This window comes from Corvus hawaiiensis, chromosome 1 (assembly GCF_020740725.1).
Source record: "Corvus hawaiiensis isolate bCorHaw1 chromosome 1, bCorHaw1.pri.cur, whole genome shotgun sequence".
Lineage (NCBI taxonomy): Eukaryota > Metazoa > Chordata > Aves > Passeriformes > Corvidae > Corvus > Corvus hawaiiensis.
Genome location: NC_063213.1, coordinates 46,773,277 through 46,798,875, shown reverse-complemented (window position 1 = coordinate 46,798,875; position 25,599 = coordinate 46,773,277). Strand labels below are relative to the sequence as shown.

At 40.8% G+C, this 25,599-nt stretch overlaps 2 protein-coding genes across 11 annotated transcripts; one reads left to right on the top strand and one right to left on the bottom strand.

The window, feature by feature from the left end:
* Positions 1-201: 201 nt before the first annotated feature.
* On the bottom strand, positions 202-14,068 carry HNRNPA2B1 (heterogeneous nuclear ribonucleoprotein A2/B1). 6 transcript variants are annotated; one of them, XR_007203531.1, is made up of 12 exons: positions 13,878-14,068; positions 8,630-8,740; positions 7,537-7,683; positions 6,063-6,273; positions 5,670-5,771; positions 5,491-5,580; positions 4,911-4,973; positions 4,346-4,465; positions 3,957-4,079; positions 2,831-2,913; positions 1,377-1,507; positions 202-546 (listed from the first exon to the last, which is right to left on the bottom strand). XR_007203531.1 is itself a non-coding variant. In XM_048303097.1 (11 exons), the coding sequence occupies exons 1-10, from the start codon at positions 13,905-13,907 to the stop codon at positions 2,852-2,854; spliced, it is 1,059 nt and encodes a 352-aa protein (XP_048159054.1). In that variant the 5' UTR covers positions 13,908-14,068; the 3' UTR covers positions 202-546; positions 2,831-2,851. The 6 variants fall into 6 exon arrangements, 5 of the variants coding, with proteins under 5 accessions (XP_048159054.1, XP_048159045.1, XP_048159031.1 ...); XM_048303097.1 differs by lacking the exon at positions 1,377-1,507; XM_048303088.1 differs by lacking the exon at positions 202-546 and having other exon boundaries at positions 714-1,507.
* CBX3 (chromobox 3) lies at positions 13,207-25,116 on the top strand. Of its 5 annotated transcripts, none has more exons than XM_048303148.1 (6): positions 14,146-14,277; positions 15,819-15,869; positions 19,618-19,760; positions 21,289-21,454; positions 22,826-22,920; positions 24,470-25,116. In XM_048303148.1, exons 2-6 carry the CDS (start codon positions 15,846-15,848, stop codon positions 24,594-24,596), a joined length of 555 nt encoding a protein of 184 aa, XP_048159105.1. In that variant the 5' UTR covers positions 14,146-14,277; positions 15,819-15,845; the 3' UTR covers positions 24,597-25,116. The 5 variants fall into 5 exon arrangements, with proteins under 5 accessions (XP_048159125.1, XP_048159105.1, XP_048159095.1 ...); XM_048303138.1 differs by lacking the exon at positions 15,819-15,869 and adding an exon at positions 17,663-17,812 and having other exon boundaries at positions 14,161-14,277; XM_048303129.1 differs by lacking the exon at positions 14,146-14,277 and adding an exon at positions 17,663-17,812 and having other exon boundaries at positions 15,813-15,869.
* The last annotated feature ends 483 nt before the right edge of the window (positions 25,117-25,599 follow it).

Genomic DNA, 25,599 nt, shown 5'->3' with positions numbered 1-25,599 from the left:
CTTTAAATTTGCAGCACTGTTTCTCCCAACAGAGAACAGATGCCTATGGTCAGAGAAACAAGTTCCATGAACACACTTGTCAAACTGATTTTTAAATTCACCTCAAAATGGAATGTTTCAAATCATGAAAGGGTCTAAACATAAACATTATTTAATGTTAGATACACACTAATTTTTTATTAAGCATTACACTAGAACTACTTTGGTATAAAAATACTTTATTTTAAAGCTATGAAAGTTATAAATATATGTAGTTAAACTTTCTACTCACAGAATGCTTGCTGTTTTAACATTAGTGATTTGTTTCTCCTAACGAATCTGAATTTTATTCGAAAGGTTTACAAGACATTATTACTATAATTTAAAAAACCCATCATTACAGGGAGCTGTACTAATTGTGATGTTTTATCAGTATTCATTTAACCTCTAGATTTTTAATGAAGGCAGCAAAAACAACTATTTTCTGATGATACAGAATTTCTTATTTCTTGAAGCGTTTCTGTGGTTGACCACTTCTTCATTAGTTACCTGCAGCATGGCACCTTCCTGCCAAAGAAAAAAAAAGTGTATCTGAAGATGTTTATCACATATGTCTAAACCAAATTACCGATAGGGGAACTTCAGCCATTTTTAAAAAAAATAAGTATAAGCAGTTCACTGGTGTGTCTAACACAAAAGGAACAGGACTTTTGTTAGCTGAGTCCACGTTCTTCAATGGGTAGCCTTTTAAAGGCAATGAACTTTGAAATGAAGGCATTTTTGGTTGCCTTTTTTTTTTGGTAGGTTTTGTTGATTTTTATTTAAAAACCAAATCTAGTAGAGTATGCCACTCTTACTCTGAGTAACTCATTCATTACTTGATAAATTTCCATTAATTTGAGGTGCAAACATTCAATGCAGTGAGAGTAAGGCTGACTAAATTTGGCACTAAGGTTTGTTAGCTGCAAGAACTATAAAAAATGGTGGAAACCTCAACATTCTAGCCAAATTCCAATTTACATAAATACATTGTACACTTAGGAAATACCACCTGCAGTTTCATTTGAAGTTTTCACTTCCCCTCCTAAAGAACTGCTTATGCAGTTGTTAAAAGAATGGACGACACATTCCTTCACAGAGGCAGATGTATTCTGTGGTGCAATTTTTCCTTACACGTAAACAGTCTACAGTTACTTGGGAACCTTCAGGATGAAATGTGTTATATAAAATAGATTACAGCAGACAAGACACATAACAACATAGTTCATTTTCAACAGCACAGAACTACCTTCATTGCATTACCTTGCAACCACCATAATGCACAGACTCCCAAGAAAAAAGAAAATGTTGCAGGATGCAAAAATAAAGTTGTATGATTTAATTAACTTGTGACCTACCATTTTAACTACCAACACCAGGGATGGAACCCTTGCAAAGCTTTACTAATGGACACTTGCAGGTCTCATTTGTTCAACTGTAGCAGTGTACAGTGGCAGCAGTCTATGCTTGTCCAGGGTTCATATCATAGCTAGATTCCAGTAGGAAAAAAATATGTTAAGTAGCTGAAATTAACAATTTTTTTTGTAAAAAAATTTAGTAATACAAGAAAACAGGATTCACAAGTTTCTTTTCAATTTGTAATTGTTAACTCAATTGATTGCTATGTTAAACTACATAACGATAATCACTATACTGAAAGAATACTGTCATACATTATTAGTTTCTTGGTTTTGAAACATTAAGAAAGGAAAAGTAAGTAAGATCTTACCTAAAGAAGTTTAACTGAAGCTTAGAACTATTTTGCTCTACACCCTCAGCCTTCGTTGCCATCCTTATAAACAATCTACCGTAGTTAAAGCTTTGCAGAGATACAGCACAGCTTTTTAAGACTGGCTGAACTTTTAGTGACGTTTTCAAGAGTTCTCTTGTACTAGACCTGCATCCCTGGAAGAGTACCTTGCTGGGGGTATTTCCTTTCCTTGCCATTGAAGAAGCAGCATCTAAAAAATCTAAAAAGGTGTTTCTCCTTGCAGAGATACCCCTTAAGTTACCTAGATATTTTAAACCTGGTAATTTACAGACAACATACTTTTTTCTCACCAGCATTAAATTTTACACGTACAACAATAGCTTTGTATTATTTGTGGGACCTTATACTACCCACTCCTTGCCTTATTTTACAGTATTAAAAAAAAAATCTAAAATTACACAATATTTCCTTTAGAATTATTTTATTAAAATCATAAATGTACAACAGCTTCTTAACTCTACACACGCACTTAAATTTTTAAAAGGAAAACGTTATGTCTTATTACACCATGATCCTGGCTAAAAGCTTTTCAAAACTTTGAGAAAAATCTTAAAAAAGGTTTCACATGTCACCTGAAACTTACAAATTTAACATTATCAAAGGAATGCTTCTACACTTACAAAGACCACTAGAAAGAAACAACAATTAAAAAGCTAAGAAACTGTCTCAAAGGCATTTTTACAATCCTTCCTCCACAGTAAGGTAATGTTATTAAATAATCCAAATCCATTCACAAAATGGCTCTCTGCATCTGCTCTGGTGTCTTCTGCCATATCACTGCATATTTATGCATGACTGAGATAAGTGTTTCCTTAACATTGTTATTTCGATAACCTGAAGCTGTTCTGTTACCTCTGGGCTCTCATCCTCTCCTATTTATACAGTGAAGCCTGTTTCAACAGAAGTAAAGAGTAAAAAAATAGGTTATGAAATTATTCATCTAACCATTTTTTAAAGGAAAGATAATATCCTAAAAAGCTTTTAACTCCTGCAGCTACTCTCAAGAATCACTGCAATTTTAACACTTATAAACATACTTACCCGTGGCATGCTTGAGGAAACTCAGTAACGGCTCCTCCCTCCATATCCACCACTTCCTCCACTGCCCCCTGGACCATAGTTTCCTGCAATTGCAGAACAAGAAACAGAATGGTCCCATCACAACACTTTTTTAATCTAGGAATGTTTTTGACTGGAACAATCAACCAAAGCTTGACTGAACGAAGAGTAACACCTGCTTTACTTCCAGCAACAGCATATACAACAAAGACTTCTAACATTTCACTGTCTTCCTCTAAATAACCTCCAAGGAGTGCCACAGGAAGCAACTACCTGCTGAAATCTTAGAATATTCAACACTGCCACACGTAATTTGATGCACTGTGCTGGATTGAGCCTGTGAGGGCTGACTTTGTTTGCATGATAAACCTTACAAGAAAGGGCTTCATGTTTCAGTTTCCATTTCACAAGCATTATAGTCCATATTAAGTAACATTCAGACAACAAAAAGCAGGAAGTGTCAGAAAAAAATGACACAAAGGAAGGATAAAAAGAAATCCCAGAAAATATGCTAGAGATTAAGTAATTAAACTCTCCACAAATAGTGTGAGCTGACAGCAAAGAACATGAAATAAAATCTTTCAACTTGAAATTGCAAAACACTGTGGAAAAACTTAGTTTATAATTGCTTAAAAATAATTAATTTTCCCTGAGACAAGCTTTACAATCTCAAGATGAGACACTGAAGCCAACTTGCAGAAAGAACACAGGCACTGCAGTCCATCTGTTGCAGAAGTTATCCAATTTCTACCATATCCATCTTGGAATCATACAGAATGACCTGGGTTGGAAGGGACCTTTCAAGGTCATCTAGTTCCAACTCCTCTGCCATGGGCAGGGATATCTTTCACTAGACTACAATGCTCAAAGCCCCATCTAACCCTGCCTTGAAAACTGCAAGGGATGGGGCACTCACACCACCCTCTGAGCAACCTGTTCCAGTGCCTCATCACCCTCACAATGAAGTTTTTCCTAATATCTGATCTCAGTCTAACATTTTTTTTAGTTTAAAACAGTTACCCCATGTCTTGTCTTCTCTTCTATTTCCCCAAAGATCTAGAAGCCCACCCACTCCGGCTACAAGGAAAGTCAGGACATATACAAGTACCTCCACCATATGGTCCACCCATGTTCCTGCTGCCACCAAAATTTCCACTCTTCATCGGACCGTAATTTGAAGGTTGTTGGTTGTAGTTCCCAAAATCATTATAATTTCCACTTCCATAATTGCCTGTATTATCAACACAAAAGTGGAAATACCTAGATGAGCTAAAATGGATACAAACACTCAAAGTTACCTCATTACAGAAATTCTAAATAAAGTGCAAAATCACATATGTATTCCAGCAGTGCATGCACCAAACAGTGTTTTCATGTTATTTCCTACTACGTGAAAAACAACAGCTTCCTTAGGCAACATTTACAAACACCCCTCCCCCCAGCCTCAAGTGACTTGCAGTAACTGAAATGCTTGAACATTTTAAGCCCAAATATTACCTCCTCCATAGTTGTCATAACCACCTCCATAGCCCCCACCCTGGTTGCCATATCCAGGTCCTCCTCCACCATAACCTCCTCTTCCTCCTCCATAACCAGGACTGCCACCAAAGTTGCCACCTGTGACAACATAATCCCTTTAAATGAACTTTTCAATATAGAGGGCACTCAAATTATACACAAACTAAGTATATTTTTTCTGTTTAGAAGAACAAAGATAAAGGTAGTTTTGTAAAGAAATTTCTATGAACAGTATTTTTTAAAGCACATACCAACTCCCACCCTAACTGAACTGTGACCAAACCCCACCACTCAGATGCCTAAAGACCTCCACTGAAAGGCTTAATTAAAATCTTCATTTTTCAAGAAATTTAAGACCCACTCCTATCTTAAAGAAAAGAATGGTTGTCCAAGGAATAACCATATAGTTTGCCATATGGAAGTTTGACATAAGCCAAGAACCACGTATGCTTCTTAAAGCCAAGAAAATGGCTCAGGTGATTAATATAAACATGGCAGTGCTCCCTAACAAGAGAAAAATACATCATCACAACAGCAAACTAACCTCCAGGTCCTCCACCATATCCATTATATCCATCACCAAATCCACGGCCACTTCCATATCCGTCTATTGGGAGAAAAAAACACAAAGGATTTCAATTTACCTGTAGCAAACTCATCAAATTCTCAAACCCTTATGACCCTAAGAACTAAATCTCAGAAATTATCAATTAAGAACATGTACAATTAACTTCAGAAAAACAGAAGTGAAACATCCAATCATCGCTCTACCTTTTCCCTCTTCTTTTATTTGTACAGTACCCAGTTTTAAAAGGTCAGGCAAGTACTGCACAGAATCAGAGAATCTCTGATGTTAACAAGTTATTCAGTTTAGGTCACTTTTGGCTTTCAATAAAAGCTAAAAAAAAAAAAAACCAAACCAAACCAAACCAAACCAAAAAAAAAACACACCACAACCAAAACAAAAAAACCAAAACACAACTTCATTTGCGAATTACTTTTCCCAAAAATTATTTCAACTGCTACAGCTGCATTTAAATTAAACAGCACTAGAGCATACAAAGTTATCCAGAACCAGAAAGACAGTATTAATAAAGTAAAAAATGTAAATGCTACAAACATGCCTGTCTTACCGGCTCCCCCTCTGAAATTGCTGCCAGGTCCTGGACCAAAGTTGCCACCACCTCCACGAGCATCACCAAAACCGAAGTTCCCTGTAACAGTTCAACACTTTTAAGTAGCAAGATTGTGGAAAGTGAACAGAAAAATCAACCACAAACCATTAACCATTACTTGTAATTACCTCCTCTCCCACTCCTAGAATTTTGAACCTCCTGCATTTCCTGTCTAGAGAGAGCTTTCCTTACTTCTGCGTTATGGCCATTGATGGTGTGGTACTTCTGCACTGTAACCATACAAAGTAAGAGGCTATCAGCATTTAACTGGCAACAAGTCAGATATCAGACTTCCAATCCATACACATTCTGAATAATATGGAAGAACACAAAACACCAAATGATTTTTAAACAAAGATGACAGTACTTATTTGAAATACACGTTCCCACGCAATTCAGCAACCTATGACGTAGCAAATATACAGGCACACAACTAATCCCAGTATCTGCAAGTTTAGCTTTACACAACCACCAAGGCTGCAAGAATTAATATTATCAAAGGAAAGAGTGAAATTACTTACATACAATTTTATCCACAGGATCATGGTCATCAAATGTAACAAATCCAAACCCTCTCTTTTTACCAGACTGTCTGTCAGTAATGATTTCAATAGTGTCAATTTTTCCATATTCCTCAAAGTAGTCACGAAGGTGGTGCTCTTCAGTGTCTTCTTTAATACCACCAACAAATAGTTTTTTCACAGTAACATGAGCACCAGGTTTTCCAGATTCCTGTTTAAAAGAACTCTTTAAATTAGCACAAAGAAAAACAATTTGGCAAAGCACTATTTTGCTAGGATTTCAGGAATAGAATTCAGATAAACTAGGATTTTTCAAGCACAGAGGGACAGCCCTTTTATGAGTCACGGCCTTGAAAGATTGTGTAGGGGGCCTTCTGGGAGGGAAGTAACACAGGGTTACTTGGAGGTTTTACCTCTCCTCTTTATGTCAAAGCCTTAAAAGCACTGAAAAAAAACACAAATCACCCATTTGAAAGAACTGCAAGTATTTAGTAAGTTAAGTTAGAGCATGATTCTTGTAGTTGTTTAAACAAAGATGCATCAGCTTCTTCTGCCCAATTCCCCAACAACATCAATACACATTCCACTTGTATCAAGGTCCTTCAACCTCACCGAGTTCAGGATATGCATTTTAACCCCTTCAGACAGTATGCACACGTGCTGCTGCAACTACTTTTTTAAAAATGCTAACCAACCCTACATTCTGCAGAGAATGGAAAGAAAACTGGGGTAGCTAACAGGGGTACCTGTGATTACAATTTCCATTTCCCCATACCTTTGAGACAGCTCATTCAATTCCAATTTATCAGTTCAAATATATTAAACACCTTGGTCCAACCTTAATCTGGTAAAGCCTCCCAGAGCTCCCATGTGGCGAACAGAACTTGCCTTATAATCCACACTTGCTCCTCAAGTGCCTCTGTGCCACAGTAACCTGGCTTACAGGTTCACCTTGTTCCTGTATACATACCCCTAATTCGTACCCTGAAATTGAAATCAAGAATGCCTGGGGCTAAAATCAGCACAAATCCACAGATGATTCTGGACATCACCACTGGAAAAAAGTTTCCCCACTACATTCTCTGTTTTTATATACCTCTTAGAAATACCCCAAGATCATCTTGGAAGAGTCAGAGAGACTGACAGGAGTTTATTAATTTGAGCCTTAGTAACTGTAACCATTCCAGAGAAGAGTTACTTTGCATAATTACAGTATTCAACATGTTTTCTACAACACTGTTTTCAAACCCCAGATGTGTCCCTTGCAGATATAATTCCACAACCAGAATAACCTAATAATTCACTGTAATAACAGACATTTATGTAAGAGACCAGAAGTGTGGGAAACAGTGCCCCAACTTTGGCCTTTAATTAGGTAATATAACCCAGGCAATTTCAAACAAAAACAAAGTGTCTGACCAAAACAGGTATTTTTCAAAGCATGAGAAGCATCTGCTTTCAAAGCCATACTTACCTCTCTAGCCACAGCTCTCTTAGGCTCAACCACCCTCCCATCAATCGTGTGAGGTCTTGCAGCCATAGCTGCATCAACTTCAGCCATGGAAGAGAATGTTACAAAACCAAACCCCCTTGATCTTTTGCTTGCAGGATCCCTCATTACCTAAAACCAATAAACACATTTAAACCATTTATACCTGTCTCATGTTAAGCTTTTTGCTAACAGTATTTGGAGTAACTGTGTAAGCTTAACTTACATTTTCCTTGATTTGATTTCAAAACACAATTATAGTGAAGTAGCAGACTGCTGATTTAATACATGGATGGCACTGCTTGGGATCAAAGAAATTTAAACCACTGTTGTCCTCCAGGACTCAGTTAACTCAGAAATGCTGCTAGATGAGTGAGGTGCATTTATATTTATGTTTGCTTTTGCAAAAAAAAAAAAAAAAAATCATACACATAATTTCTTTTAAGCTTCAGGAAGACCACACACTTTAAATCTGTGTTATGTAATATATATATTTACTACTCCCAAGACAAACTCAGCAGAGAACGTCTAGCAGAGCCACCATCCCTGTCGGTACTTAAAAGACACACACAGATGTGGCACTCAAGGACATGGTTTAGTGATGAACTTGTCAGTGCTGGGTTAACAGTAGATGACCTAAATGGTTTCCGCTAACCTTAATGGCTCTGTGAAAACACCACAGAGACAGACATCCTTTTCCAGCTTCACTGAGGCTGCTTACTGCTTACCACAATATCAGCTTTTTGCCAAATGTTACCAACCACAGAGATATAATAGCGCTCTGTATAAGCACTTCCTAATGCACTACAGCCAATGATACCACAGTTGAACTGTTGAAATCAGTGGTTATAGATAATCTGGGAGCATTTTATAGAAAACACTGTGAATGCTCCCTAACTCTGTCAAATTTGCAAGGGAAAAATGTATGCATTGCTACAATGGACTGAACTGTGTATAAACCAACTGTACAATTAAAATTTAATATTCTGTCTTCTCTAAGTTAACCACAAAACAAACTCCCCATCTAAAATTCCTATATATTCCATGCCATTGGTACGTATTAGTACGCTAAACTTACCACACAGTCTGTAAGCTTTCCCCATTGCTCATAGTAACTCCTCAAGCTTTCTTCTGTGGTTTCAAAGCTTAAGCCCCCAATAAACAGTTTGCGGAACTGCTCCTTTTCCCTCTGCCACAGAAAAAAAGATTACATTAATATAATTTAAAACACCTCTTCTGCATTAGTAAATATAATGATATTTATATATTGGCAGATACTAGCCAAGATTTTCCTAAGTGTCAAAAACTTTCAGTAAGACTTATTTTCAAAACAATACCTGGCTCTTCTAAACATTCTACCCCTATTAAAAAAGTTAACCTTTTATGCAATTCTACAGGTCCGCTTTTACAATACAATTTTTATTTTAGCCCTTTTTCCTGTCTCTCCCTCTAGATATCAAGAACAAGAGACCACACCTGAAGACTTCCAGAATATTCCTCTCAACGACCCATATGAGATGCTTCTTAAAGAAAATGAGAACTTTGGGGTTTGTTTTTAATACAGAAACTATGAATTAATTCATACTGTCTCAGTCTATCCCAGGTAACATTCATCTTCAAAAACCATTCTGGCTTAAATTGTTTTACATAAATACTACCACACTATTCATCTAAGGCATTAAGAGTAAAAATAAATACATCTAAAGGTGTTCTGAAACAGATTAACAATTAGTATTTTCTCCATAATTACTAAAACAAATTAAAGTCAAGCATCTGTAAAATGAATCTGGGATCCCACACCATTTGAATTAGCAACAAGCCCATACACTCTCAACGAGCAATATTAAAATAATTCCCTTTAAAATAGAAATGTGAATAATATGTATTCATATCCACTAATATAAATCTTGCTTCCAGTAAGACCTAATTTCCTTGCAGAGAAATTATCACTGCACTTGTTCAGCAGAGATCTCTTTTGCAATGACAAGTGCATCATAAAAAACCCCAAACAAACCCAACAAAAAACAAAACCAGTAACTAGGCATTGCATTTACTATTTTGGATTTAGTGGTAAACTAAAGCAGGACAACCTTCCAACTTCTACCAGTTCAAAACACTTTTACAGTAACTTTTTATACAAAGCAGGCATCTTAATTGCCATTTTCTATATACAATAGAAAATATACAATATAATAGTATCACTAGTCCATACATGTCGAAATTTTATGCCAAACAATTAAAAAATGCACTAAAAAGTAGTCCTCTTCCACAAATTTATTATTTCAGAATGTTGTTTTCAAGCAAACTGTTCTCCTAGGGACAAGAGAACTCAAACCCAATTACTTCAGCTTTATACTGGTAACTAACTTCAAAAAGCAAGAAATTCTGCTTGGGTGATTGGTTGTGTGTTTTCTTTAGTGTGGTGGTTGCTTTTTATACAATTCAAACATTGCACCAGTAGGTGTAATTGACAAACACAGCATTATTAACTGTGCAACACGCATTAAGATAAATTTAAAAAGGAAACCAGAAAAACAATGAGACTAAGAAAACAAGCAAAATACTTCAGTGCACATATGCTTTTAGAATTACTAAGCCAATTTACGTGTAGACCAACACGTTTTCTGAAGTTGCCCAAGGCAGGCCTGGATCTAAATGCATGTAACAGGAAGACAATTAGAGTAGGCAGTAACCAACCAAGTTTTTTTCAAAATACACCTCCATATTACCAGCTTGACATACTGCAGTCTGACAAGGAAGTCAACTTTCTCCCCTCCCCCCTCCAAATATATACTGTTTGAGACTGATCAATTCCAATTTCTCTTGAAAATACCTGGAATCTGCTGTTGGATCTAGCTTTTTTTTTTCTTCTAGAAACATAAAGAAAGCTAGTACTGTCTCCTCCTTGCACAGACAGGCAAAATGAGGCAAGTTTTTAAAAGCAGCAGACGTGTTTTAAGTCATTTCCCTTCACCTCATCACATAAAAGGAACAAATCAAAGAATGCTGCATACCAGACCAGTACTAAAAAAATCGTATGTTCATTGTATGTCATACTATTATTTATTAATTTTGAGTATGCTGGCAAAGAAAAAATTTTAAGCAATACTGGAAAAAAAAAAATCCTCCCTTTAGTTCTGCTGCTTGAGAATTAGGGACCACTTGCTTACAGTTTCATAGGCCCACAAAAGTCACTTTCCCCTGTATTATCATTTGCCATGCATTTAATAAAGTACATTATAACAAAAATACGAGAATCAAGAAAATTTAGTAGGCAAGTAGGATTTTTCCAATAGGTGTTACGTTTACTCCTGAAAAGTTATAAACCTGTAAATGAAATGCAAGGGAAGAACAGAATCTATCAGCTGTAACAATGACAAAAATATAACACACATTAGTAACAGACGTTGAACAGAATAGTAATGCATTTTACAGACGTATTTCGGGTCATGCCCAGAACATCTAGGCACCACACACGTCAGAAGACAGCAGTAATGAAACTCATTACCAGTTCTTTAATGAAAACCACTGTGCGAAAACAGCACAAACATGCTGCTCCACTAATGCGCACAACAATCTCCAGATCCGGAGAAGCTGTTTGTCTTAAATGTGTCAGTTTCAAGAAGCTCTGGTTAGCCTAACACTGAACTGTCCCACCTGAGCCCAGAGAGTTCTGCCCATCTGAAGTTTGTGCTGAAGGTATAAAATGTACAACAATAATTATCATCATGGCAGTACCTCTCAGAATCCTGAAGAAAATACTTTTCTTTTGTAAAGACACTGACACCTCATAGCCACGAAGGGCCACAACATAAAAGCTGGAAGTAACACCTCTTTCAAGATTTCCACAGTACATCCAGGAACCGAGCGCCAGAAGAAATCTTTACAACCTCCGTAGGATCTTCATCCGTGCGTATTTTAAGCTTTCCTTCACGGGCTTAAACCAACTTGAAAGGACTGGAAAACGTACAGCCTTTATTGGAAAATTCATTACCGGAGCAAGGAAAGGTGTCTCATATAGCACTAACGTGCGCACACACAATCCACGCTGACCGCGGAATTAACCCGGGTAACAAAATGTTTAACGGAGACAAGCGACGGGGATCCCTGAACTCCCGCGCTCTGCAATCCCTCAGCGGCTGCTCACCCGCCGCCTGCAGCGGCCGGGACGCAGCGGCCGCGCCGGCTCCGCCATGTGGCGGCAGGGGGAACACCGCGGCCCCGAGCCGGGCGGGGAAAATGGCGCCCGGGAGCAGCCGCCGCCTCCAGGGAGAGCACTGCAAACCGCTTCTAGCGTGCACCTACACACACGGTACCAAGACCTCTCCGGCACTCCTCGCCCCCGCGAATACTAGACGACTACAGCTGGCCCCCGCCCTACCCGCTCTCCCAAAGCGATCCCCACTGCCCCTCGCAGTCGCGAGTCTCGGCCAGGCCGCCATTTTACCCCTCCCCCTCGCCACCGCCATTACCCGCAGCGCCGCCTCGGCCGCTCAACGCCTCGTGGGGCCAAGACTGCCCCCGGCCCGCGGAGCTCCGAATCCCCCTCCTCCTCCACCTCAGCAACAGCGCAGCTAACACCCATGGCCACGAGCTTAAGAACGCGCTGTCCACCGTGCACGGTTACCGCAGCTTCCGCCGCCTTGCCCGGCTGCGCGCCAGCCCCAGCTGCCGCTTCCAGAACCTTCCTCTGCGCAAAGACATCCAGCATCCGCCCCATGTTGCGAACCGGCAGCGGCGCCCGGACTTGCGCGGACGACTCAAGCGTTCCTATAATTCCTAGCCCCGAAAAAATTCACTCTGTCTGCACAAGCAAACGCGTCTCCCTCCTTAAAAGCAAACTCTAAATCCTCCCATCCCACGTACCATGTTCTTCATGGTTTACGTATTCCTGCTCGAGAGTGCCGTACAACCGGTCGGTAATGGCTGCCTGAGCTGTTACGTAATTTGAAATTCAGCTCCGCGTAGTGTTAGCGCCCTCCTTCTCCAGTCCGGGCTCGCTTCCGAGGTTTATTTAATTTAAAAAAAAAAAAAAAAAAAAAAAAAAAAGCCAGGATCTGGAGCTTAAGTATCTCCAAAGGGGCTGCAGTTCTGAATAACGCCCCTACGTGTTTTTATCATGTAATGAAAAGTCACCGACTCCGTTAGTAATGGCCGTCTCCGAAATGAGCCGAAGGAGCCGTAGTCGTCGAGCTTATCCGCTTCGACAGCCGCCGGAAAAAGCCGAACCAGGCATGGCAGCCCATTCGGCTCGCTTCGGTAATTTCCGGAACCTGCCGCAGCACACGAAAATGGCGCTCGGCGCCACCTCGGCAATTTCCGGAGAGAAAGACGCAGCAAGTCATCGACTACCTCAGCCCGCTCGGCACTTTCCGACAACGGAGAGGCTCGCGAGACGTGCCCGAACGCAGCCGAAGCGGCCTCGAACGCCGCTGGCACGGTGTCACTTTTTTGTTTGTTTTTTCCGGAAATTGACAAAAGGCCCCGAAGGCTCAAACCTCGGCATTAGTATCAACCGGGGGCGGCCGCGCATCGGCCCCCCACACCTGCAGTAATGGCAGGGAGCGAGCGGGGGACAGCGCACCCCCGAAACCTCGCCCTGGCCCCCTTCCCCCTCCGCCCGGGCAGGAGGAAGTGAGAAGTACACAGATTTTGGCACAAGCGCGACACATCGCGGGGCCCCGCGAAGGGAGGCGGACTTCACCGCAGCCCGTTCCGCTCTACCCCGCGCCGCCCGCTTCGTCGCTCTGTTCTCGTCCCCTCCTTCATCCCCTCCCTCCCTGCCCTCCTTTTTTCTATCTCCGGCGGCCCTGCACGCACCGCGACAAAGGGTGAGTGCTGCCGCCCCGCGCGCCAGGGAAATGGCGCTGGAGCGGCTCCTTTCTTCCCGCCCCCTCTGCTCCCCCTCCCTTTCAGCTTCACCGCGGATCCACCCGCGATCTCCCGCCTGCAGCGAAGCCTCCCCAGCCGACTCCCCCGACCCCTTTTCCCACTTATGAATGAATTTTGAGGCCCCAGAGCCCCACTGCTTTTCGAGCCCGCTTCCCTCCCCCCACCCCTCGCTCACGCCCGGGCCTCCCCCCCGCAACGCGGGAAATGGCCGCGCTCCAAGGGGGGGGGGGGGGGGTCCCTCCAAACGAGCTTCAAACCCACTCTGGCGCTCCTCGCCCGCCCTCCCCGCGCCCGGGAGCCGCCCTACCGCACCGACTGAGGGCCCCCCTCCACGGCGGCGGGCAGCATCGGCCCGGCCCGCATTCGCATCGGCAGCCATGATGGCGGCTGCAGCGCCCGGGGTCCGCCAGCCCGCTCCGCTTCCCCGGGCTCACCCAGTCGCTTTCCCTGTCGCCGCGAGGCATCTTCCTTCTTTTGGACGCCTGGCGCGGTCCTGCGCTCGCCCCGCGTTGGAGAGACGTCTTGGCCCCCCTCCTGTGCCGGCGGCGACGACGGTCGGAGGTTGTAGCGGCTCGCGCGTAGGCGGCGGCGGCGTCGTGCGCTCTGCCCCGTCACAGCCGCCGGCGCGCAGTGCTCGCCCAGCCCAGCCCAGCCCAGCCGCCGCCGCGCCGCTCCCCGCCCTCCGCCTCCCGCCCTCCCTCTCTCTCTCCCTCCCTGCCCCCACCCCCCGCCTCAGCCCCCCGCGGATGTCGCTGTTGCTGCCGCCGCCGCTCAGTGCGCGCAGGGCGGGAGCGAGGAGGAGACGGGAGACCCAAGCCGCTGGGCACCATTGAAGTCTGTATCCTTCTCTCTCTCTCTCTCTCCCCCCCTCTTTTCTCTCGCTGCAGCTGCCTCCTTTCACCCCACTCACCCTCGAGTCCCCTTCCCTGACTCCCCTTTCCTCTGCGGCTTGCTGCGGGCCGCCGCGGGGAGATGCGGAGCGCAGTCCGCCCGCCTCCCCCCACCGCCGCTTCTTCCCCACCCCCGCTTCCTTGGCGGTGGGGGGTGGCGGGCGGAGCGGGGCTGCCGGGGGGTCGGGGCCTCGGCACTCGCGCGGGGGGGGAGGGAGGGAGGGAGGGAAGGAGACCCCGGACCCGCGGGCGCTGTCGCCCCGGGAAGGGAGGGCAGCGCCGGGGGCGGGGGCAGCGGCACCCGCGCGGCAGACAAAGCCGGCCCGCCGGCGGTCCCTGCGTGTGCCCGGCCTGGGGGAAACGTGGAGGGGCGGGGGGAAAACGGCGTGGAAGAGGCCCTGTCACTGGCGGCGGGAGCGGCCCGGGGCCTCCGTCCCCGTTACCTCGCCCGGGGCGGCCCCGCCGGCCTCATGTGCGTCCGCCGCAGGCCCGAGGCGCAGCCGCCCGCAGCAGGCCTCCGCAGGGCTGCCTCTTTTCTGGTGGGGGGGTTTGTTACTGGTTTTGTTGGTTTGGGGGTTTTTTTACCCCTTTCTGCTACCTTTCAAGCGGAGGGACACAAGGCAAGACCCTCCGCACTGGCGCCTTGGCCCCGGCCCTTCTCCCACGTCGCCTACCCCACCACCCATGGGACTGCCAAAATCCACCTCCCCTGTCAGGGGAGGATTGGGCGGGATTGCTGAGGCCGGGAGGCTTTCTGGCCTTAAAGGACTTTTCTGCCTTACCCAGGCATATGGGGAATTCTAACAGTTACATAGCTCACTGCGGGGCGGGGATAGTACATGCCTATGGAGCTGGTCGGTATGAGAAATGACATGGAAAAGGGGATGGATTGTGTTCAATGTAATTTACGTAGGTTAAATGTGTAGTATGTACATTTTAGCTGAGTTAATATTGCTCTAGGACCTTAACTCTTGCAAACTTGAGAATCAGAAGGCAACTTTACAGTTGCATTAAGATAAATATTTGCTGTTTGTAAGAATTTGCTACCATGTAAGAATAATGGGTGATTCATTACACCACAAATATGTATCTGTTCCCCATCAGATTTGCAGTTAATATACCTTAGGTATATCTTCAACTGCTAGAATCTGAACTCTTGTTCTATTTGGTTTAAGGAAATAAGCATCCCTGATGGTCCTCCCCCTTTTCCCTAGAAACATGTCTATGCTTTTGAAGGCCTTGGGAAAAACCTTTTTTCAAGCCTATATACCACCTTGTCAGTATAGTTTATCCTGGCTAGCCTAATGGTGCATTACTGGGTTATACCGGACAAAGTAGTAACCTACTTTTTGTTCTGGATTTAATCCGTGTAAGAAATGTTGTATGCAATGAATACATGGGGGTTGGAACAAGGACCATGCTTGTCTTGGGATGCCTTTCTTTGAGTAATGCAAACTTCCTTTTAATTGTCATGCATTTTTCTAGTAAAAGCTCTGCAAGTCTGCAATAAAAATGGCCTCCAATAAAACTACATTGGTAAGTTCATGCACACCTAAAGTATATAAGGATTTAATCAACATATTTTTCTTCAAACTTATAACTTGGCATCTCCATTTAAAAGATACATCCACATCTCCCCTCCCCAGCATTATTCTGACCAAAATTTCAGATCCAGAAAGTAAGGCTACTAGAAAGGACATTGTCTTTGGTTTTAATAAATCTGCGATTTCTAAAGGGAAACTTATTGGGTAAAAAGTGTGAAAGGACTCTGCACTATTTCATCTGTCCTACAATAGAAAACACTAAGGATTTTTTTAGACTCCTTTCAGCATACCATGTAATTCATCATACATGTAAAAAATAAAGTCTAAATCATGTACTCATTTAATTTCTCCCAGTGTATTTGGAGAAAACTATTTGCCTGACAAAAGGCAGTCTTTACAGATGAAAAGTAACATTATTGAGAAATGATGTGGCATAGTTAAGATGCCTTTTGAAATGATTTTTAACAAATAACAGTTTGTTTGAATTTCATAGGAGCAGAGATTATCAGATGTCAACCCCTCCTGGACCATTTTAATGATGCATTCATGGATCTCAAGTCCTCTAAAGCTTTGCTTGACATTAAAATATGGACTCCTAAGGGCAGTTGGTTGCTGGTTATAATTCAACTAATAGTGATAAATAGTTTCATGAAAGACAGAATTGTAGAAGTATAATGTGAGATATATCTGAGGTTGAGATGGGGAAGTCAGCAAAAAATATATGTGCACAATTCAAAACTTCGATAGCAGAACAAGTGGTTTACAATACACTCAAAAGGCCTGTTCTTAAATTTTCAGAAATGATTACTGGTTTACTCAGCTCAAAATATATTAAAAACTTGTATTAACTCCAGGCTTAGAAGTGCAATGGAGTGCTTCCTCTGTGTTGTACTGTTTTAAAATACTTCACCAGGGTGAATGTCTGAACTTTCTGTTCGTAATTGATTGTCCACTTATCCCTAATTTGAAGAAGAGAAGGAGTTAGCCAGCTTGGGGAGGGGGTGCTTTGGAGAGAGGAAAAAATCTATGAATGCAGTATTTTTAATCTTTTGATGTTGTTGAGAATTTTGCTGCACAGGTCAGGAAAATCAGTTATGGTTCCCATGGGAACCATAACTAATTCTGCTTCGTTATGTATTTGCATGCAAAACCTAAATGTGTTAAGGGATATAGGGTAGCTCTAGAGCTGTAATTCCAATTTTCTTACCTCCTGTATAGTAAAATTCTACACCAAAGTGTCACATCAGTATTTTAACCTTGCCCCTCAAAGAAAGAGTGATTATCCATAGATCTGCATCTGTTATATGTGACTTCTGAATGCAGAAAAAGAAAAAGAAATGAGCTATACGTGAGCCTTCAATGATCGAATGCCCAAGTTACAGCTTTCAACATGCAACCCTAGAGAAAGAGAGCTTCGGGGGTCAAGTGGACATTTAGAACGCTTTAACTTCAGTCAGATGTCACAATTCACTTGTGGGCTGAGATTTGCATGGGCATGTATAATCTCAGAATGTACAGGTTTTTAACATGTTCAGTATTTCTGCAGGCTCTGCAATCAAGTATTATTTTAATAGGCTCAAGAGTTTGAAGAGCAGTGCTGATGCATGAGACCTAATTAAATCTATAATATTTACAACAGAAGCAGCATACTCTTGATTTTCCTATTTCTTACTGCACTTCAAGAAATAAATACAGACCCCCATGACATTTAATTTTCCTCTGTGGAAGATACTTAAGATACTTAAGTCTTAGAAAGTAAAAAAACAAATTGTTGCTTTGATACAGAAATCCAAAACATTGATCTTTAAGTGACAAGAATTAGTGAAGCCGAAAAGAGTACCAGAAAACAGTCTTCCATTGAATCAAAGAATTTTAGTCCAACGGAGAATACAGATGGAGATGTTCCCCACTTGTAGCCTGCTTGCCTCATCACCAGTAATTATAATGTTATTATTATGGTATAGTGAGTCTGTCTTTTTCTGTGTTGTTGTTTTTCCCTCTGCTACTTCTATTGTTTGTTTATTTTCCTCATATCTACCCCTTTCTATTTCACACTTCCATTTTTTGAAAGAAGCTGCCCTCATAGAAGCCTTGGACATCTTCATGTTGTATTTCTCTTCAATATCAGTCTTGCATTCTTTTTCCTGTGGAGGCAAAAAAAGCCGATGTGCTTAAGTTTACACTTTTCAGATATGAATGCTGTGGTCAAAATATACCTGGGATATGCAGGCACTTAAAATCTAATTGGAAATACATGCTCTGTTCTCTCTTCTATGCTCTCAAATCAAAATGATTGCCATGTGAGATATATACAGAAACTTGCTGTTTAAATGAGAAACTAGAAACCGTTTCTCCTTTTTGTTGTTTGAACCTTCAATTTATGGGTTGCTAACCATAAAGACTAAAGTAGTTTGGGGAGGGAGGGCAAAATTAATTACAAAAAATAAGGGGTACAAAGACAGGGCTTTGGCAAGAGAATCATCTTCCAGTCTTCAGTTTACTAAAAGAAGACAGTTTTTGTTCTAACATACATTTTTTTTTTTACCTTTCACCACATCAAGACAAAATTCTACTGAGTCCAAAAGTTTGAAAATTTCAAAGTTAGAGAGGACTAGAGAATGGCTATCAAGCAAATAGAGGTGCTTCATGATATTTGCTCGTCTGTTTTCTGTTGTATAGGAAGTGCTTTAATGAGGAATTAGTTCTGTCCACTTTGATTTAGGGTGCTGCATAACTCTGTTTTAGGAGCTTAATATTTAGTTGATGGCTGCCACTGAACAATTTCCTTAGGAGGTGCAGTCCAAAATGGCAAGCAAACTGCTTTTGGTCTGCCAGTCCTCCAGAAATGTGATACAACATGATAGGCTTGTTTGAGCCTTTTTAAGATTACAAACAAGGAAATTCTGAAATGTGTCCTTCTACTACTATTTAATTGTGCCTTATTAAACTGGGAATGCCTTGAGGATGATGTGGATGTAATATTTGTTTTAAGACCTTAAAGAATATTACTTGAAATATCAAATGTAAACTTTAAAACACTTTAAAAGTTTTGTAAGTTAGCAAAATTCCATTTATGTGTTAAGTATAAGCTGTACTTAAGTTTAGCAGTCTTAAATTTATGCACCTTTGTGACATGTCTTTGTAAGTCACATGGGTGCATGGCTAAGATTGAGAAGGGACTGCAGTAATGGAATGTTCCTAGCATGTGTCCTGTTCAATAGTTGGGGGTTATTGTTGAGTATTTTGCTTATTGTAGCAATACAACATAAACTTTGCTGCCATCAGTTTCTCCTTGGTTTTTTTGGAAAAAGTAGAAACCACCTTTTTTTCAGTACCATCCCTTTTCTATTTTATGCATTTTCACAGTTACCTTATTACTTTTCTTTACTTCTGCCTTGCCCTCTGCCTTTTCACAGGCATAGAGTTAACTTTTAGAAGCTTCCTGGTGTTTCGAGCATGTAGCACTGAGAATTAAATTTTTAAGGGGAGTATAGTCGATGAGTATGTGGACAAAAATTTGTTTAAAATTTTTTTTAAACGTTTTTAAAAACTGGTCTTGGGTATCTCATTAAACAACTGAAAAAATCCCAAAACGTTAACATGTCTTGCTCAGGTTACGTGACCACATGCACTAATGTAAAAGGAGTCTGAGCTTCTGGCTTTAGTATTAGTAAGCCAGTGAAGTAACTGTGTAAAGCGAAAAAAAAAAAGAATAATGTCATTCTGAATTTCTTTTGTAGCACAAAATGGGAAAGAAACAGAATGGCAAAGGTAAAAAAGTTGAAGAGGCAGAGCCTGAAGAATTTGTTGTGGAGAAAGTCCTGGACAGACGTGTTGTAAATGGAAAGGTGGAATACTACTTGAAGTGGAAAGGATTTACAGAGTAAGGCATTACCCTTTCTTTTTCTTCTTCTGATAGAATGATAAACACTAATCATAGATTTGAAACAACTGTGCAAAGAGGAGATTGGATGATGGGCATCCACTTCAAAGAACCTTGAGGGAAGGACATCCATAAATGCATAGTCAAGTGGGACAGTCGAGTATAGAAGATAATGTAGTTCATTGTTTGCGCTGTATAAAATATTCGAGGACTTTTACCAAGTTCTTAGTGATTGTTCTTTTACCACTCTGGTAGAGCTTGTGTCCATATCTATCAAGGTAAGATAGACTGACAGTTGTTACATATGTAGCAGCATGAATGGTACTTCTGAGTAAGAAATCATGCAGGGATTTCAACTGCAGGCAGCTCTGAAGCAGATAGTTCACTTATTATTAATTTTCCTGAACTGTTCTCAAATTAACTGAATTTGCCTGTGGAATGGTTGCCTTCATTAGGCATACCTGAAAGGAATTTTTGAGTGCCTTTCCCAGGATTTATGTATGTACATGAAAACTTTACAGTAGACTTAAGAAGTTGATTAAGAAGGAATGCAGTAGTGCCTCCTTCCAGTGACACTCTGTGGCAGCTTGCTTTACCAGCTGAAAGAAGGTGATGCACCTATAAGTTGTGCATAAATGGTTGTGTATGGAGTGGTGGTATTTTGTATACCTCCCAAAGTGAGTGCATTGCAACATTGTGCACTCTGGCACCTGAAATATGTGTAGTGATGTGTGCATAAGCACAAAGCACAATGCTTAGTGTTTGAGGGTCTGATTTGAACTTGTAGTAATAGGGATTGTATTGGAAAATAATGTGTAGGTATCCTGCTTGTGCAGTACTGCTGTGGCAGTATTTGCGCATGAGGTGCATAGTGGTTGTGGAGAGCATTCATGGACTTCTTAAAATTTTAGTTAACAAAATGCATACTCACTGAAACATACGCAGTGTCCAGCTCTGCCCACGTTTGTTTGCTCCTGCAGTCAGTCAGCTAAGGAAGAAGATAGTTCTAGGTATAGTTGCATTCACTGCTCAGAGACAACTTGAGAGTGTTCTTCGTATCTAAGAGCTTAAAAATACATATATGTATATATTAGGCTGTTTGTAATGACTGCTGGGTACACTGTTCTCTGCAAGTCTTAGTGCTCATATCATATTGTTTGTTTACATGGACAGTCTTTAGAGGAACCAGGGAAGTGAGTCAGTTTAAATGTACAGGTAAGTTTTGGGAGGGTGCAGATTGCTTAACTCTCACACTTCACTGAGAACATAGGTGTTAATAGAGCTGCTTTTTGTGTTATCTTCAGTTTAAGAACATTGTTTCTCAATACTAGTGGAGTGTCCTTCTTCCAATCATCAAATGCAGTACATGAAGGCTATTAAAGATGGCAAGATAAACATCCTTAGGGTTTAATAAACCTACCTTATATAGTGAGACAAAAATTAACTTGCTTAAATGAAGGAGAGCCATGGGGCTAGTTTTACATTTTTCTTCTTTACCTAGTTTTACATAAATGTGTGTATGTTTCAGTGCTGACAACACATGGGAACCTGAAGAGAACTTAGATTGTCCAGAGCTAATTGAAGCTTTTCTGAACTCTCAGAAAGCTGGTAAAGAAAAAACAGATGGTGCCAAAAGAAAATCTTTGTCAGATAGCGAATCTGATGATAGTAAATCAAAGAAAAAGCGTGATTCTGTAAGTATATGTTCACGTATTAAGTTTTTGTTTCCCTGCATCTCTCCCCTACCTCTCCATCCCCCCAAAAAACATATGTTGACTTTGAGAATGAGACTGAACACTGATTTAAAACTGTAAAAATTGCATAGCATCTGGATCTGTGGTTAAAAAAGGGTATATATTCATTGTGGTTAATGAGACTGTCCAAATGGTAAGTGAAGGATGATTGACTGACATGATGATTAAAAGTTCTTACATTGTCCCATAACACTCACTGAAGAATTGAAAGTAGGACTGGTTAAGAGTTATTAATTAATGGTATTAGGTGATCAGTTTATATTCGAGAAATGGATGGAACATGAATGGAACAAAGATGAAGTTCTGGTTTGGCTTTCGTATTTAGTATATGATTTTGAATAGGTGAGTGGCAAGGTGGCAAAATGTGAAAACCAATCAGTTACTTTGACTAGGACCAGACATGATGGTGGAGGAGTAGAAAGGGTGAATGAAGAAAGCCTACCTTTCCTGAGAGGTCTGAATTTCTCCTTCAGTTTAAATGAGTGAACAACTTGACGCATTTAGTGCTGATAAGTACAGAGTAATGCACACATAGTAATGTCTTCAACAGTTCACATTTTCTTCCATAAACTTTCAGACTAGCAGTTTGAAACCGCTGACACTGCCAACCATTTTCATGTACTGAAGACAGCAGTTGGACATGTGGTTACTGTCAAAAAGGTTGGAAGGCATCAGAAAGAATAGTTCCTGAATAACACAAAGAATATTTTGCTTTCTGTATGGAGTCGGTTGTTCAGCTTCATCTGGTACAATAGTGGCCACTGTCTCTAAAAGGATATTGTGAACCTAAAAAGAAGCTAATACAGGAAATAGTTGTGATATTTTTTGTCACCAGTGTGATCTCAGTGAACCTAGAAGAGTTGAGGTGTTCCCCAAGGGTGCAGTTTCATTGTTAGCTTAGCCAACCCAAACCTGTTGTTTTGCTGGAAAGGATGTGTTTTTTCCACTTCCAGGCGTGCATTTTTACTTTGCTGCTTTTGTTATTTTTACTAACCATGCTTGGTTCTTTATCTAGTAAAATGATTTTAGACCATTTGTTACATCTATCGTGTTTTCAGAAATAAATGCTGGAAACATGGATATAAAATCCTTTATTATTACCCTACATCTGAATGACTTGGCCTGAAAATCCGTCATGAAAAAATCCATGTCGTATTCGGACAATAATACGTAATTACAGATTTGATGGGGTTTTAAGGCTATTTTTTTTCTTTCTGATACACACACATACATGTATGTACAAAAATTTATGTATCTAGTACCAAAATAGAATTTTGTCTTAAACTAGATAATCATCTTCTAACTTAATAGGTTGATAAACCAAGAGGGTTTGCAAGGGGTCTTGATCCTGAGCGGATAATTGGGGCTACGGATAGCAGTGGAGAGCTTATGTTCCTCATGAAATGGTAAGTCTTATATCCACAGTTCTTGTTCATGAAGGGAGGGGAGGCAGCTGCACTTAGGCTAAAGAGATAACTTCATTTCAGGAGTAAGACAGAGAAACTGGTGCTCTCCTTAGTGTTTTCCTAGAAAGACAAGCTTTATATATTCAGTTAGGATTTAATCCCTCTTCCTTCAAAACCCAAAATATCTTTCATTTCTGTTGGTTCAGTTTTACTTTGAAAGGTAATTTCTGATAAAATAGGGGGAAATTGGCATTTGTATGGCAAAACTGGATCTTGATAATGCTCTTGCTGAGAGAATGGCAGGCAGAAATCCAGCTTTACATGTTTCAATAAGCAGAAGCCAGCTGCTGGATAGCCAGCCATTTAACCAAGCAGAGTGCCAGCTGTTCTGCATGCAACAAAGTGAAATTGGAAGCAACTAGGGAAGAAAGCAGAGGTGGAGATGAAAAATAAACAATATGGAGAGGCTTGACCTTATGGGCTAGTAAGAGGGGAGAGTGATGTGGGGAGTTTGTGTTGTTGGGAGGGTAGGTGGGGACCAGCTTCATTAGCTGCAGTGTTGGGAGAAGGATTTCTTGCCGTGTGAACAAATGGGATAAAATTAGTGCTTCCTCCCAGTGTTGAGAAATCAAGAGTTTGAATTGACATTTGCTGGGAGTCAGATTTCTTAAGGTGGTGGGATAAGAAGAAGGATGGCTTTCCACAGCCTTTGAGAAGGGCAGATTTGCAGAATGGAGTCAAAATGAGTGATCTCCTGAGACATGATTTGTCTTGGGATGTGCCTAGACTGCTGAAGATGAGTGTTGTAGGAGATTGTCTCCCTTCTGCCTTCTCAAATTCTCTGTAAATTTTAGGGGAAGCTTAGAAAAGTTGCAAAACAAAGATCATGAGTATTTGAATTTCTATAGGGATCATTGGCAAAATCAAACACAGAGGACTTCTTTTTTTTGTTTAGTTAGTTGCAGCTGATTAGTTTTTCATAATTGGTCGTTGGTAACAAACGTAGATACGAGTTTGTATGCACAAAGCTGACTTGTCAAGGCAGCATACACTTTAAAATGGAATCTGAAGCATGTCAGACTGGCAAGCGTGATTTGTTACCCCAAGACAGCATCAAGAATAACAATATGAAATACAGGAAGTTACTTGCATAAACAGTAAACATAATTTGCATGTAAGTACCAGTTCTTAAGATTCATCCTATTGATTTTTAAGTCTTACTTTGAAGTTTTGATTAGCCTTTAAAAGACAAAATTAACCAAATTTTACTTGTTTCATTGCATACTGCAGTATGTAACCTTGTAGCTGGTTCCCTTTCAATAGCATTTTCCTTTCAAACAGTAAAAAATATGGGAAGGGAAGAACAATGGAGCTATGAAACCTTGTCATTACCATTAATATGGAAAGTCTTGGTAGCTTTAGTGAAAGGTATACTGGAAACTGATTTCTAGCTGACATTCTTTTCAGAACTTAGGACTTAGCAAGAGCTGCTAAATGTTCTGAAATACTGATTATTCATCTTCTTAAATCCTGCTCTCTTCTACATCAGGAAAGACTCTGATGAGGCAGATCTGGTGCTGGCCAAAGAAGCTAACGTGAAGTGTCCTCAGATTGTAATCGCTTTTTATGAAGAACGGCTAACTTGGCATTCATGCCCAGAAGATGAAGCACAATAATTGTTTGCATTGCTTTTTTTTTATATATAAGAATATTAAAACCCGAAATTTGATTTATTAGCAATGTGAGAAGCATACATTCTAACAAGTTTCAAATTTGATATTTTTTTGAAGTAGTATGTTTTGCATCAACAGCAAGTAAATAAAAGCTTTCTGCAACTTGTTTCATTTATCACAAGAGAGCATTTGATACTACTACTTCCTCCATATTAGGTAAAAGCTTTTATAAAACATTGATGAACTTCCATAGTTATTACGGAATCATAATGAATGTCTAAACAAACTCACAGATGTTTTGTAGTCTTCTATACTATTGATGTGCATGTATCTTCTTTACCCAAACCTAGCCCTTTAAACCTGTAGGGTCATTCTTTTTAGTATTTGGGATCACTTGGTCTTAAGAAGACCAGGTGAAAACTAACTTTGTAGTAATTTGAATGTTATCAGACTGTATATTGTTTACTTTATTGTAAATACTGGTGAACAGTGGTCAATAAAATAGTTTTATATTCTTCCTTTATACTGATAGGCTGTGACTCTTTTGAAGCGGGGTATTTCTCAACTTTTGATATGTTAAACTCAATTTGTAATAAATATTTAACTGTAAGTTGGTTTTTTGGGGGGTAGGTTGATTATTACCCCACTGCTACTCTTACCACAATACTGGACAAGTACCAGGCTTTGATTATAAGTTGGGGGATTTTGTGAATACTGCCTGAGACATGGGTTTTTTTCAGTTAGGAAGGTTCTGTAAAATGAATATGTTTTGGGTACTCCTATAAGTCACAGATGGCAACCACATGGCTTGGGTGTAACAGTTGGTCACAAGGCCAAGAAGCCTCTGCAGGCATACTAGGAAATATTTGATGTGTGTTGACAATATTAGCCTTTGCTTTAATTTCATGTCTTAATAAGAGGCTATAGTGTACTTAGGGCTGGTTTAGATGGAATTATTTTTCAGGCCATTGCCTGAAGAATACTTACATAGCTCAGCCTTTAAAGT